General features: G+C 40.9%; 1 protein-coding gene across 3 annotated transcripts in view; it reads left to right on the top strand.

Moving 5' to 3' along the window:
• LOC109190412 (E3 ubiquitin-protein ligase UPL1) overlaps window positions 1–12,517 on the top strand; it is a 32,547-nt gene continuing 20,030 nt past the window's right edge. For all 3 annotated transcript variants that reach the window (XM_019340886.1, XM_019340885.1, XM_019340884.1), the window contains exons 1-8: window positions 1–368; window positions 1,477–1,572; window positions 1,646–1,852; window positions 2,699–10,615; window positions 10,697–11,014; window positions 11,526–11,709; window positions 11,792–12,078; window positions 12,166–12,449. In XM_019340886.1, coding sequence (XP_019196431.1) covers window positions 336–368; window positions 1,477–1,572; window positions 1,646–1,852; window positions 2,699–10,615; window positions 10,697–11,014; window positions 11,526–11,709; window positions 11,792–12,078; window positions 12,166–12,449 — 9,326 coding nt within the window. In that variant the 5' untranslated portion in view covers window positions 1–335. The remainder of the gene's footprint in view (window positions 369–1,476; window positions 1,573–1,645; window positions 1,853–2,698; window positions 10,616–10,696; window positions 11,015–11,525; window positions 11,710–11,791; window positions 12,079–12,165; window positions 12,450–12,517) is intronic.

Raw genomic sequence — 12,517 nt, 5'->3', positions numbered from 1 at the left:
CAGCTATGCGAAGGATTTCATTCCTTCTTTCTCACTCTCTCTATCTCTCTCTCTCTAATTCTATCTCTGCGTGATCGCCATTTGCCAATCCTTAGCAAAAACCTCTGCCGAAAACCCTAGAAGGCCACGATCTTTACAAAACCTCCTTCTCTCATTCAAATTCCATCTCTTCTCAATCACAGCTCACCACCGCCCGGTCGGCAACCCGCTCCGATCGTTCGAGCCCGCGCCCCTTTACTTGACGCCCAATCATCGATCGGTTCGGGCCGTAGAATCGGTCGATTCTCCGCTTGTTTCTTCTGAATTGGCAATGGTGTGAATTGGCTGATTCCAATATGAAGTTGAGGCGAAGGAAGTCAATTGAAGTGGTCAGTCTCTCACACACATATTGGATTTTGTTATGTGCGTCTGTGTGTTTTTAGAGTATTCTTATCACGTGGGCTGACAGTTGTGATTGAATTGTTTTCCAGGTGTCAGAATTCTGGGTTATTTATTTTTCTTTCTTTCTTATGTTTATTCATAGAATCTAACTGTTTATTATGATAATTAGTAATCGAAATTGTATGAAGTTGATACCTTTTACCCATTTATACTTTTCATAAGTCAAGATTCAATAAAAAATGTGTTATTTTATTTTTACCTGATAATAGCTCATCTTTGAAATTGGTTATACGATTTTTACCTGATTATAGCTCATCTTTGAAATTGATTATATGATAATTGGAAATTGGTTTATTAGGCACCGGCTCATAAAAGATACAACTTTCCAGATGATTTCATATTTCCCTCAAAGACAAGCTTGCGTTTTGAAGTCATGTTTTCTCAAACAGGGCTTTTAGTCCTGATTTTCCATTTGACTGCACCTGGGTTGTATTAGCATCAGCTCAATATTGAATGGACATGCTTTTTCTTTATAGCATGTCTTGTGAACATTTCAATGTTCCATAGTGAGGCTTGAACACCTGTGCAAAAAATAGTTTTCCTTAAAATGGATGTTCAATGTAGTTAGTTTAATTCAATAAATAATACTCCATAGGATTTATTAAGTTTCAACTTTCATTATGGACACATGAGTTTCAACTCTCAGTATGGACACATGAACGGATGAACCATAAATAGTTTTTAAATGGATTTTATGTAGAAAATGACGGAAAGACTATATGTTAGTCAGGGGATCTGATTGTGCTAAAGTGTATCTGTCAATACATTAACCTTGTTTCTCCCTTTAGATAAGTTATTCCTCTTGTTTCATTTCCTTTCAGTTTTCATGATTTTCTACTCATTGAATTTCATATACACCTGTAATCAGAAAATGTCCACCAGCTTAGTCTTTTTCTAATTATTGGCTGGGCAGGCTAAGCTTGTGGTAAATTACCCAGGAGAACAAGGACTATTTTATTAGATATACATATGACGTACAGAGATTTGCGATAATTCAGAGATGTGCTGATCATGTTTTCTGCTATCTTGTTACAGCCTCCAAAGATTAGATCTTTCATCAGTACTGTTACTGGTACTCCGCTAGAGAATATAGAAGAACCTTTAAAAGGTTTTACTTGGGAGTTTGACAAGGTGCGTATACAACATCCCTGATTTATTCCTTGTTCTCCACTTGCCTGCTTCTTACAACATTTTCTAAACACAGGGTGATTTTCATCACTGGGTTGATCTCTTCAATCACTTTGATTCTTTTTTTGAGAAACATATCAAACCTAGGAAGGATTTGCAACTTGAAGACAGTTTTTTGGAACCTGATTCTCCATTTCCAAGGGAGGCTGTTCTCCAGGTCCTCCGCGTCATAAGGATAATACTTGAAAACTGCACCAACAAGCACTTCTATAGCTCTTATGAGGTATGTGACCTTCCTTGAAGCTTGCCATTGGGGTGGGATTCATATCTTGTCATGTATAATTGTATATTATTTTCTGTTTTTGGGATACAGATCTCTTAATTGCGATATGGTAGTACTTTCAAGTATGTAATGTGGCCGTAGTCAATTAGACAATTAGTAGTTACTTTTATACATGCTTGTATTCATTTGTAAGCATGAAAAACCTAGAGATTTTTGCATTTCTCCTTTTCGGAAGTCTTCAGACAATTACTGTCCAGATCTTTCTCTTAAAACCTACTGTCTCACACCTAAGATTATAATTTTACATGCGTACCGTTTATCCTTTTGTCTGGTTGTTCTGGTGGGTGATGCCTTGCTGAGTTGCTACTGAGAAATCATCTGAATTTAAAACTATTGCATATATTGTTTGGTAATTTAAAAATTTCCTCACCTTGCACTGAAATTATAGAAATTTTACTTGATTTAAAAGATGGGTTGTAATAATTAATGAATTAATTATTTCTGTTAAGCTGGTCAACTGGGTAAGGTGAAAAATTCTTTACCAATTTGAAGTTCTAAAATAAAATGCCACTAGGTAATTTAGGGATTTCCTGAGGAATAGTTTGATTTGCTTCCCAAACTTCAAAGGAGGAAAATTTAAGACCTTTTCTCTTTGGGTCCTTGGGCTATACAATTTTACACTTGAAGATTTAAAAAAACAGTTCAACCCTGGAATTTGGTTTAATTACTTTCAAGTCAATTTGAAGAAATTTTTGTCTTTTAATTCATAATTGATGATCACAACTCATACAATGCAGTGTACATGGTTACACTAACATAATACAAGTTTACATTTTGATAATGCAGCATCATTTGTCAGCGTTGCTTGCCTCCACCGATGCAGATGTTGTTGAGGCATGCTTGCAAACTCTGGCTGCTTTTCTGAAGAAAACGATTGGGAAATACATCTTAAGAGATGCTCTTCTCAAGTCCAAGTTATTTGCTCTTGCACAAGGTTGGGGTGGTAAAGAAGATGGCCTTGGATTAGTTACATGTGCTCTACAGAGTTGCTCTGATGCGATTGCCAGTGAATTAGCTTGCACCCTGCATTTTGAGTTTTATGCAACAGATGAATCTCCCAATGAACTGACTTCTGCAAAATTGCCAGCTCAAGGTTTACAAATCATTCATTTGCCAGACATTAACACCAGACAGGAATCGGATCTTGAGCTTTTGAATGCTCTAATTGTGGAGTACAGAGTTCCTCCCAGTTTGAGATTTTCTCTTTTGACAAGATTGCGGTATGCAAGAGCTTTCTGTTCCCCTGCTGCACGAGAACAGTATACATGCATACGCCTATATGCCATTATAGTTCTTGTTCAAGCATGTAGTGATATAGATGATTTGAATTCATTCTTTAACTCTGAGCCAGAGTTTATTAATGAATTGGTTACACTGTTGAGCTATGAAGATACAGTTACTGAAAAAATTCGAATTCTGAGTCTTCTTTCCTTAGTTGCTCTCTGTCAAGATCGATCTCGCCAGCCATCTGTGTTGACAGCAGTAACATCAAGTGGGCATAGAGGTATTCTTTCCAGCCTCATGCAAAAAGCTGTAGATTCTGTTGTTAGTCATTCCTCAAAATGGTCTGTTGTTTTTGCGGAGACGTTATTGTCACTTGTTTCTGTTTTAACTTCAACTTCATCTGGTTGCTCTGCGATGAGAGAAGCAGGGTTTATACCAACTCTTTTACCTCTACTCAAAGACACTGATCCCCATCATTTGCATTTGGTTAGCATGGCTGTTAATGTTCTAGAAGCCTTTATGGACTTCAGCAATCCAGCCGCTGTACTTTTCAGAGACTTGGGAGGTCTAGATGATACCATATCACGTCTTAAATTTGAAGTCTCCCAAGTTGAAGATGGTTCAAAGCTACAAAGTGCTAATAGTGACCTTGAGAATTCTGAACCAAGTGGTTCTCAAGTTGTTACAGGGACTTCTTCTGAGTCAGACAACTCACATGCCCTTTATTCTGATGTGTTGATTGCTTATCACCGGCGACTTCTGATGAAAGCTTTATTGCGTGCAATATCCTTGGGAACTTATGCTCCTCGAACAACTGCTTGTATATATGGTTCAGAAGAGAGCCTGTTGCCACATTGCTTGTGCATAATATTTAAAAGAGCTAAGGATTTTGGAGGGGGTGTGTTTTCACTTGCCGCAACTGTCATGAGTGATCTTATTCACAAAGACCCAACTTGCTTTCCTGTCTTAGAGGCAGCTGGTCTTCCAACTGCCTTCATTGATGCTATTATGGATGGTGTCATTTGCTCTGGAGAAGCTATAACTTGCATACCCCAGTGTTTGGATGCCTTGTGTTTGAACAACAATGGTCTTCAAGCTGTTAAAGATCGCAATGCTTTGAAGTGTTTTGTGAAAATATTTACTTCCAAAGCATATCTGCGGGCCCTTACTGGTGATATTCCAAGTTCTCTATCAAGTGGGTTAGATGAATTGATGCGCCACACATCGTCTCTTCGTGGCCCGGGCGTAGAGATGGTGATTGAGATCTTGACAAACATTACCAACATTGGGTTGAAGCCTGAATCTGTCACCTCTCCTACTGATGCTCCAAGCTGCTCAATCCCTGTTCCTATGGAAACTGATACTGAGGATAAGAGTGCAGCTATGCTGGATGATAAAGATACACACAAGGATGGAAGTGCAGATGTACCTCAACTGTGTAGTAATTCCTTGTCACTGGAAACAGAGTCTTTCCTTCCTGAATGTGTAAGCAATGTAGCCCGTCTCCTTGAGACAATTCTTCAGAATTCAGATACATGCCGTATTTTTGTTGAGAGGAAAGGGATTGAAGCTGTTCTACAGTTATTTACTTTGCCTTGTGTGCCACTTCCAAATTCAGTTGGTCAAACAGTGTCAGTTGCTTTTAAGAACTTCTCTCCCCAGCATTCTGCTTCACTAGCTCGAGCAGTGTGTTCATTTTTGAGAGGGCACCTGACATTGACAAATGACCTTTTACTTTCCGTTGGAGGGACACAGCTAGCACAGGTTGAGGTTGCAACAAGGACAAAAGTTCTGAGGAGCCTTTCTAGCCTAGAAGGTCTCCTATCCCTCTCTAGTTTCTTGTTGAAGGGGTCTACTTCAGTTGTATCTGAATTGGGTACTGCAGATGCAGACATATTAAAGGATCTTGGTAAAGCTTACAGGGAAGTGCAGTGGCAAATTTCTCTCTGTTGTGATTCTAGGATGGATGAGAAGAAGAATGTGGAAGTAGATCCTCACAGTGCAGATGCATCTCTGTCCAATGCCATTGGGAGAGAGAGTGACGATGATACCAATGCTGGCTCTATAAGGTACATGAATCATGTTTCTATTAGGAATAATTCTCGCTCTCAGTGGGGTGCAGATCATGATTTTCTTCCAGTGGTTCGTTCCAGTGAATTCTTTAATCGTCGTAGTCGCCATGGCTTAGCATGTATTCGCGGCAGGGCTAGCCGGCATTTGGAATGTTTACAAGCTGATTCTGAAGTTGCAGCGCGTGTTTCAGAGACTTCAACACAGGAGGTGAAAAAAAAGACTCCTGATGTTCTTGTTTTGGAGATTATTAAGAAGCTTGTTTGCAGCTTGAGATCTTTTTTCACTGCTCTTGTCAAAGGATTTACATCACCGAGCCGTCGGAGAACTGAGCATGGATCATTACATTCTGCTTCTAAGAGCATTGGAACTGCCTTGGCAAAACTTTTTCTTGAGGCACTTGGTTTCTCTGGATATCCCAACTCTGCTGGGCCTGATTTATATCTATCAGTCAAATGTCGATATCTTGGGAAGGTTGTGGATGACATGGTGTCTCTTACTTTTGATGCCAGAAGACGTACTTGTTATGCCACTCTGGTTAACAACTTCTATGTACATGGAACCTTTAAGGAGCTCTTAACTACATTTGAAGCTACAAGTCAGTTGTTGTGGACACTTCCCTGCTCTGTACCAACATCTAGTGCTGCTGCTGAAAAGGGAGATGAGGAGAGTAAGTTGTCTCATGGTTCCTGGCTGCTGGATACCCTCCAGAGTTATTGCCGTATGCTTGAGTATTTTGTCAATTCTTCCATGCTTTTATCTTCATCCTCAACATCCCAGGCCCAGCTGCTTGTTCAGCCAATTGCAGTTGGTCTCTCGATTGGATTATTTCCTGTTCCAAGAGACCCGGAAGTGTTTGTTCGTATGCTGCAGTCTCAGGTTCTTAATGTCATACTTCCCATCTGGAACCACCCCATGTTTCCCACTTGTGGTCCAGGCTTTGTTACTTCGACTATCATGCTAATGACACACATATGCTGTGGTGTTGGTGATGTGAAACGAAAATATGATGGGTCATCTGGAACTGCAAACCAACGTTCCACGGTTCCTCCACCTGATGAAGCTACTATAGCTACCATAGTTGAGATGGGTTTTCCAAGAGCAAGAGCTGAGGAGGCATTAAGACGAGTGGAAACAAACAGTGTGGAGATGGCTATGGAGTGGCTATTTAGTCGAGGTGAAGATCCTGTTCAAGAAGATGATGAGCTGGCTCGTGCTCTTGCTTTGTCCCTGGGAGGTTCATCAGAAACATCTAAAACTGAAAGCACTGAGAAATCAATGGACTTTTTAACAGAGGAGGGTGAGACAAAGCCACCTCCTGTTAATGATGTCCTTGCTGCAACAATGAAGCTGTTTCAGAGTTGCAATACATTGGTTTTCCCATTGATGGATTTGCTTGCAACTCTTTGCAATCGAAATAAAGGAGAAGATCGTGCCAAAGTGATACCATATCTGATTCAGCAGCTAAAACTTTGTCCATTTGAATTTTCTAAGGATACCAGTGCATTATGCATGATATCACACACCATAGCATTGATTCTTTCTGAAGATGTAAATGCACGGGAAATTGCTGCACAGAATGGTGTCGTATCTGTAGTACTTGATGTCTTGATGAATTTCAAGGCTAAAGTTGAATTTGGAAATGAACTGTTAATTCCTAAATGCTTAAGTGCTATGTTGCTTATCTTATTTAATTTGTCACAAACTAGGCCTAAATTCTCTGGTGATGGCACAGAAAAAACTCAGGGCGAATCTCTACCGGGTTCATCTGAAGGGCACACTTCATCACTTGTTTTGGAAGCACTTATGGAAAAGAAATCAGCTGCAGCATCCCAGGCAAATGAAACTGGTGCTGGTCTTGAGAGAATATTTGGAAAACCTACAGGATATTTGGAAATTGAAGACAGTTGTCAGGTGCTCAGTCTTGCATGTGACTTGATAAAAAAGCATGCACCACCAATGGTTATGCAGGCTGCTTTACAGCTATGTGCTCGTTTGACAAAAGTCCATGCTCTTGCTATGCAATTCCTTGAAGATGGAGGGATTGCTGCGATTTTTGGTCTTCCAAGAAGGTGCTTCTTCCCTGGGTATGACACCTTGGTATCTGCTATCATTCGTCATCTTCTTGAAGATCCTCAAACTTTACAAATGGCCATGGAAATGGAGATACGACAAACACTCAATGGAAATCGTAATGCTGGTCGAGTCTCAGTGAGAACATTCTTGACTTCAATGGCACCTGTAATATGTAGAGATCCTGATGTATTTCTGAAAGCAGCACACACTGTTTGTCAGTTGGAATCATCAGGAGGGAGGTCTTTTGTTGTCTTATCTAAAGATAAAGATAAGGACAAGGAGAAAGAAAAGGAAAAAGGAAGAGTATCTGGTGCAGAGTTTGGAGGTTCTTCTAATGAGTGTCCTCGTATTTCTGAAAACAAGGCCCTTGATGGATCAGGGAAGTGTTTTAAAGGCCACAAGAAAGTTCCTGTGAACTTTAGTCAGGTTATTGATCATCTTCTTGAAATTGTTTCTACATTTCCTGCAGACAAAGGGGAGGATTGCTTGGGCATCAATACTATGGAGGTAGATGAACCTACTATCAAGGTGAAGGGTAAATTGAAGGTTGATGAGACACAGAAGGTTGAGTTGGATAGTGTATCGGAGAAATCAGCTAGGCTGGCTAAGGTGACTTTCGTTCTCAAGTTATTGAGTGATATCCTTCTGATGTATGCGCATGCTGTTGGAGTTATCCTGCGGCGGGATATAGAGATGTGCCAACATCGAGAATCTAACTCGTTAGAAAATCCTCCACATGGTATCATTCACCATATTGTACATCAGCTTCTTCCCCTCTCAGTTGATAAATCTGCTGGTCCTGATGAGTGGAGGGATAAGCTGTCTGAAAAAGCCTCGTGGTTCCTGGTAGTTCTGTCTGGGCGCTCTAATGAAGGTCGTAGACGTGTTATTAATGAGCTAGTAAAATCATTATCTTCTTTCTTAAACTGGGGGAACAATTCTTCAAGTAACACTCTATTACCTGATAAAAAGGTCCTTGCTTTGGTTGATCTGGCATATTCCATTTTATCCAAAAATTCTTCTTCTAGCAGCTTACCTAGCTCTGGCTGTTCTCCTGATATTGCCAAAAGCATGATAGATGGAGGAGTTGTGCAATGTTTGTCTGGCATTCTTCAAGCAATTGATTTGGACCATCCTGATGCTCCCAAAGTAGTGAATCTGATACTCAAGGCTTTGGAAAGTCTAACGAGGGCTGCTTATGCTAGTGAACAACTTTTTAGATCTGATGTTCTGCACAAGAAGAAGTCAAGTGGTATGAGTGATAGGTCTATTGATCACATGAATACGACTTCAGCTTCTCAATCAGCAGATGATGCCGGAAATAGTAGACAGGATGGAGTTCCTGATACAGGCTCAGGACAGCAGCAACCAGAGACTCAGAATAACAGTGATAGCAATCCAAACCAGTCAATGGAACGAGAGATGAGAACTGAGGAGGAAGAGACTTCTACTGCCAATCCACCATTGGACCTTGGGATGGGTTATATGCGCGACGAGATGGAAGATGGTGGTGTTTTGAGTAACACACAACAGATAGGAATGCCTTTTCATGATGAGAACAGGGTCCATGATGACATGGGTGAAGAAGATGAAGAAATGGGAGATGATGGGGAGGAGGAAGATGATGATGATGGGGATGAGGAGGATGAAGATATTGCTGAAGATGGCACTGGTTTGATGTCCCTGGCTGATACTGATGTGGAAGATCATGATGATACTGGTTTTGGAGATGAATATAATGATGTGGTTGATGAAGAAGAGGATGAATTCCATGAAAATCGAGTGATTGAGATCAGGTGGAGGGAAGCCTTAGATGGGCTAGATCACTTACAGGTTCTTGGGCAACCGGGAACTGGAGGTGGACTTATTGATGTTGCAAATGAGCCATTTGAGGGGGTAAATGTTGATGATCTATTTGGCCTCCGTAGACCTTTTGGCATTGAGCGGCGTCGACAGGCAACTAGGAATTCCTTTGATCAATCCGCCATAGAAGGAGCTGGCCTTCAACATCCACTCCTCTCAAGGCCATCACATTCTAGCGAATCTATTCCTCTGTGGTCTTCAGTTGGCAATTCATCACATAATTTAGAAGCCCTATCTGGAGGGACCTTCGATGTATCTCGCTTCTACACATTTGATTCTCCTGTTCATTCCTATGATAATGCTCCATCTAGTGTATTTGGTGATAGACTGAGTGTTGGTGATAGACTGAGTGGCACAGTCCCTCCTTTTACCGACTTTTCTGTTGGAATGGAGTCCCTACTACTTTCAGGTAGGAGAGGCCCAGGTGATGGCAGGTGGAGTGATGATGGTCAACCCCAGGCAGGTGGTCAAGCTTCTACTGTTGCAGAGATTGTTGAAGAGCATTTCATATCCCAGCTAAACAGGACTGTCTTGACAAATAGTCCTGCTGAAATGGTGACACGGAATACTGGATTATCTGAGAGTCAACAGGCAGACGTTCTTGTAGTTGGTCATAGTCAACCTGTTTTAGAGGGTCCTAACAATGATGTTTCATGCGGAAATGATCAACACCGTGAGAATGGTGATGAAATCAGTCAGCCAGGAGAAGTTCAGTCATGTGGTGGAGTCAACCTTGAGGTTATTGCTGCACAGGAGGGTGAATGCCCAGAAGCACATGATTCTGCAATGAATAACATGGAGGTCACTGAAGCAAATGGGTCCGGAACTGAACTGTTTGAGATTACACCAGATTTACCTTCACAGTCTGTGTCTTGCCAAGGTGATTTGAGTGCTCCAAATATGCCCCCAATAGATGGAGGCCATGAAATGCCCATAGCACCAGATAGCCAGCCCAATGATCATGGGCTGCTAATCTCTGGGGAAGCAGTATATGATTCGATTATGAATCCTACATCCTTAGTTCAAGAAAGTTCTGATATTGACATGACTGGTGCTGACACAGATGGCACTTTCCACCCCATATCTTCATCTGAGAACCAAGAAGACCCTTCGTCTAGGCAGAATGTTGATGAGGTCCAAGATGCACATCAAACTAATGAGACTAATTTGCACAATGGAGATCCCAGTGCAAATGGTATAGACCCAACCTTCTTGGAGGCACTTCCTGAAGATCTCCGAGCAGAAGTCCTTGCATCACAACTTGCCCAACCTGCTCAGCCTCCATCGCATGCACCACCTACTGCTGAAGATATTGATCCAGAGTTCTTAGCAGCCTTACCTCCAGATATTCAAGCAGAAGTTCTGGCCCAACAACGAGCCCAAAGGATTGCACAGCAGGCTGAAGGTCAGCCTGTGGATATGGACAATGCTTCAATCATAGCCACATTTCCTGCTGACTTGCGTGAAGAGGTTTGCATCTAGAACCTTGTCTTTGTGGCCTTGCTTAATCATATTAACCTCTGTATTTTTTTATTTTCTTTCGGTACTCAGGTGCTTTTGACTTCCTCAGAAGCAGTTTTGAATGCATTGCCATCACCTTTACTTGCTGAAGCCCAAATGCTACGAGACAGGGCAATGAGTCATTATCAGGCACGCAGCTTGTTTGGAGGCAACCACAGGCTTAATGGTCGAAGAAATGGTCTAGGATTTGCTAGGCAAACAGTAATGGACAGAGGGGTGGGTGTTTCAATTGGCCGGAGGGCATCTACATCTCTCTCACAGAGCTTGAAGTTGAAGGAACTTGAAGGAGAGTCACTTCTTGATGCTAATGCTTTGAAGGCACTAATTCGGCTTTTACGACTGGCACAGGTAATGTTGAGGATCAAATTCTTTATTGTCTGATTCGTAATGGCATGTATTCTTTAAGAGAACCTAAAGATCAGGGTAATATGCATGTCATGTGAGCTGTAAGTATCTTTATCTTGTATTTGACCTTAATCTGTAGTATCACAAATTTATGGCCATCATACTGCTATGAAGTAATAATGATGCTTTTTCTCTTGCCATTTCTATTGGTTGAAGAAGAATCTAGAAATTGATGCCATATTTTTTACATATTATTTTGATTGCTGGAGTATAACGGCAAAGGAATTGTTGTTAGCAGCTAGAAAAATTCTTAAATAGGCGGATACTAAACATTTGAGTAGGTTTTGAGTTCACGGTTACGTTGTATAAACTTAATTCACTTTTACCTTGATGGTTTATTTAAAACTGCTGTTTCTTAAGCTTAATTCACTTTTACCTTGATGGTTTGTTTTGGTTTGCAATGTTTATGCTGGCATGTAGATTGAGACATTTCTTTCTTTTCCTTTGTTTTTAGCCTCTTGGAAAAGGTCTCTTGCAGAGACTATTGTTGAACTTATGTGCACATGGTAGGACAAGAGGAATTTTAGTTCGCCTTCTGCTTGAAGCTATCATGCCTGAAACAGGAAGCTCAACAACTAATTCACAGAGACTTTATGGGTATCATTCCAATGTTATTTGTTGCCGGTCTCAGTTTACTGGTACTCCCCATCTGAAATGACATTGAATGTTTACCTTTGCATTTAGCTCTTCTATGAGTTAATGGTTTATGTTCTTTTACAGGCCTTCCTCCACTGGTATTGCGTAGGATTTTAGAGATTTTTACTTATCTCGCCACCAATCACACTGCTGTTGCAGATCTTCTTTTCTACTTTGACCCCTTGCTTGCTCCGGAATGTTCAGATTTAAAACGTTCTAATAACAAGAAAGGGAAGGAGAAAATGGTTATTGGGGGGGATTCATCTTCATTGAATTCTTTTATAAGCTCTAACGTGGATGTTCCTTTGGTAACGTTTCTTAAGCTGTTAAGTCAACCCGTTTTCACACGAAGCATTGCACATCTTGAACAGGTATGCTTTGCCCAAATGGTTACTTTCTTAGCTTGCCTTTGTGTAACTTTTCATATGATTGTTGATATATATATATTTATGACACAGGTGATGGGGCTGCTAAGAGTGATTGTCTATACAGCAGCATCCAAGTTAGATAGTCATTCTCATTCTCAAATTGTTAGGCCTCCTGCTGAAAGTTCCACCGGCAATGAAATGGAGAGTGATAATCAGAAAACTCCATTGGATGCAAAGTCCCTTCAAGATGATCATAGTGCCTGTCCTGAGAGACAGGTATCAGATGGTCATAAAAGCCTGAATTATCACGATATCTTCATGCGGCTTCCACATTCTGATTTGCATAACCTTTGCACTCTTCTTGGTGATGAGGGGTACTCTTCCTAACCTTCTTACTGTAATTGTCTGCAATATAATTCTCCCTTAATAGAGAACCTGTTAT

Source organism: Ipomoea nil, unplaced genomic scaffold, assembly GCF_001879475.1.
Source record: "Ipomoea nil cultivar Tokyo-kokei standard unplaced genomic scaffold, Asagao_1.1 scaffold1576, whole genome shotgun sequence".
Classification (NCBI taxonomy): Eukaryota; Viridiplantae; Streptophyta; class Magnoliopsida; order Solanales; family Convolvulaceae; genus Ipomoea; species Ipomoea nil.
This window is presented reverse-complemented; position numbering and strand designations above follow the sequence as displayed.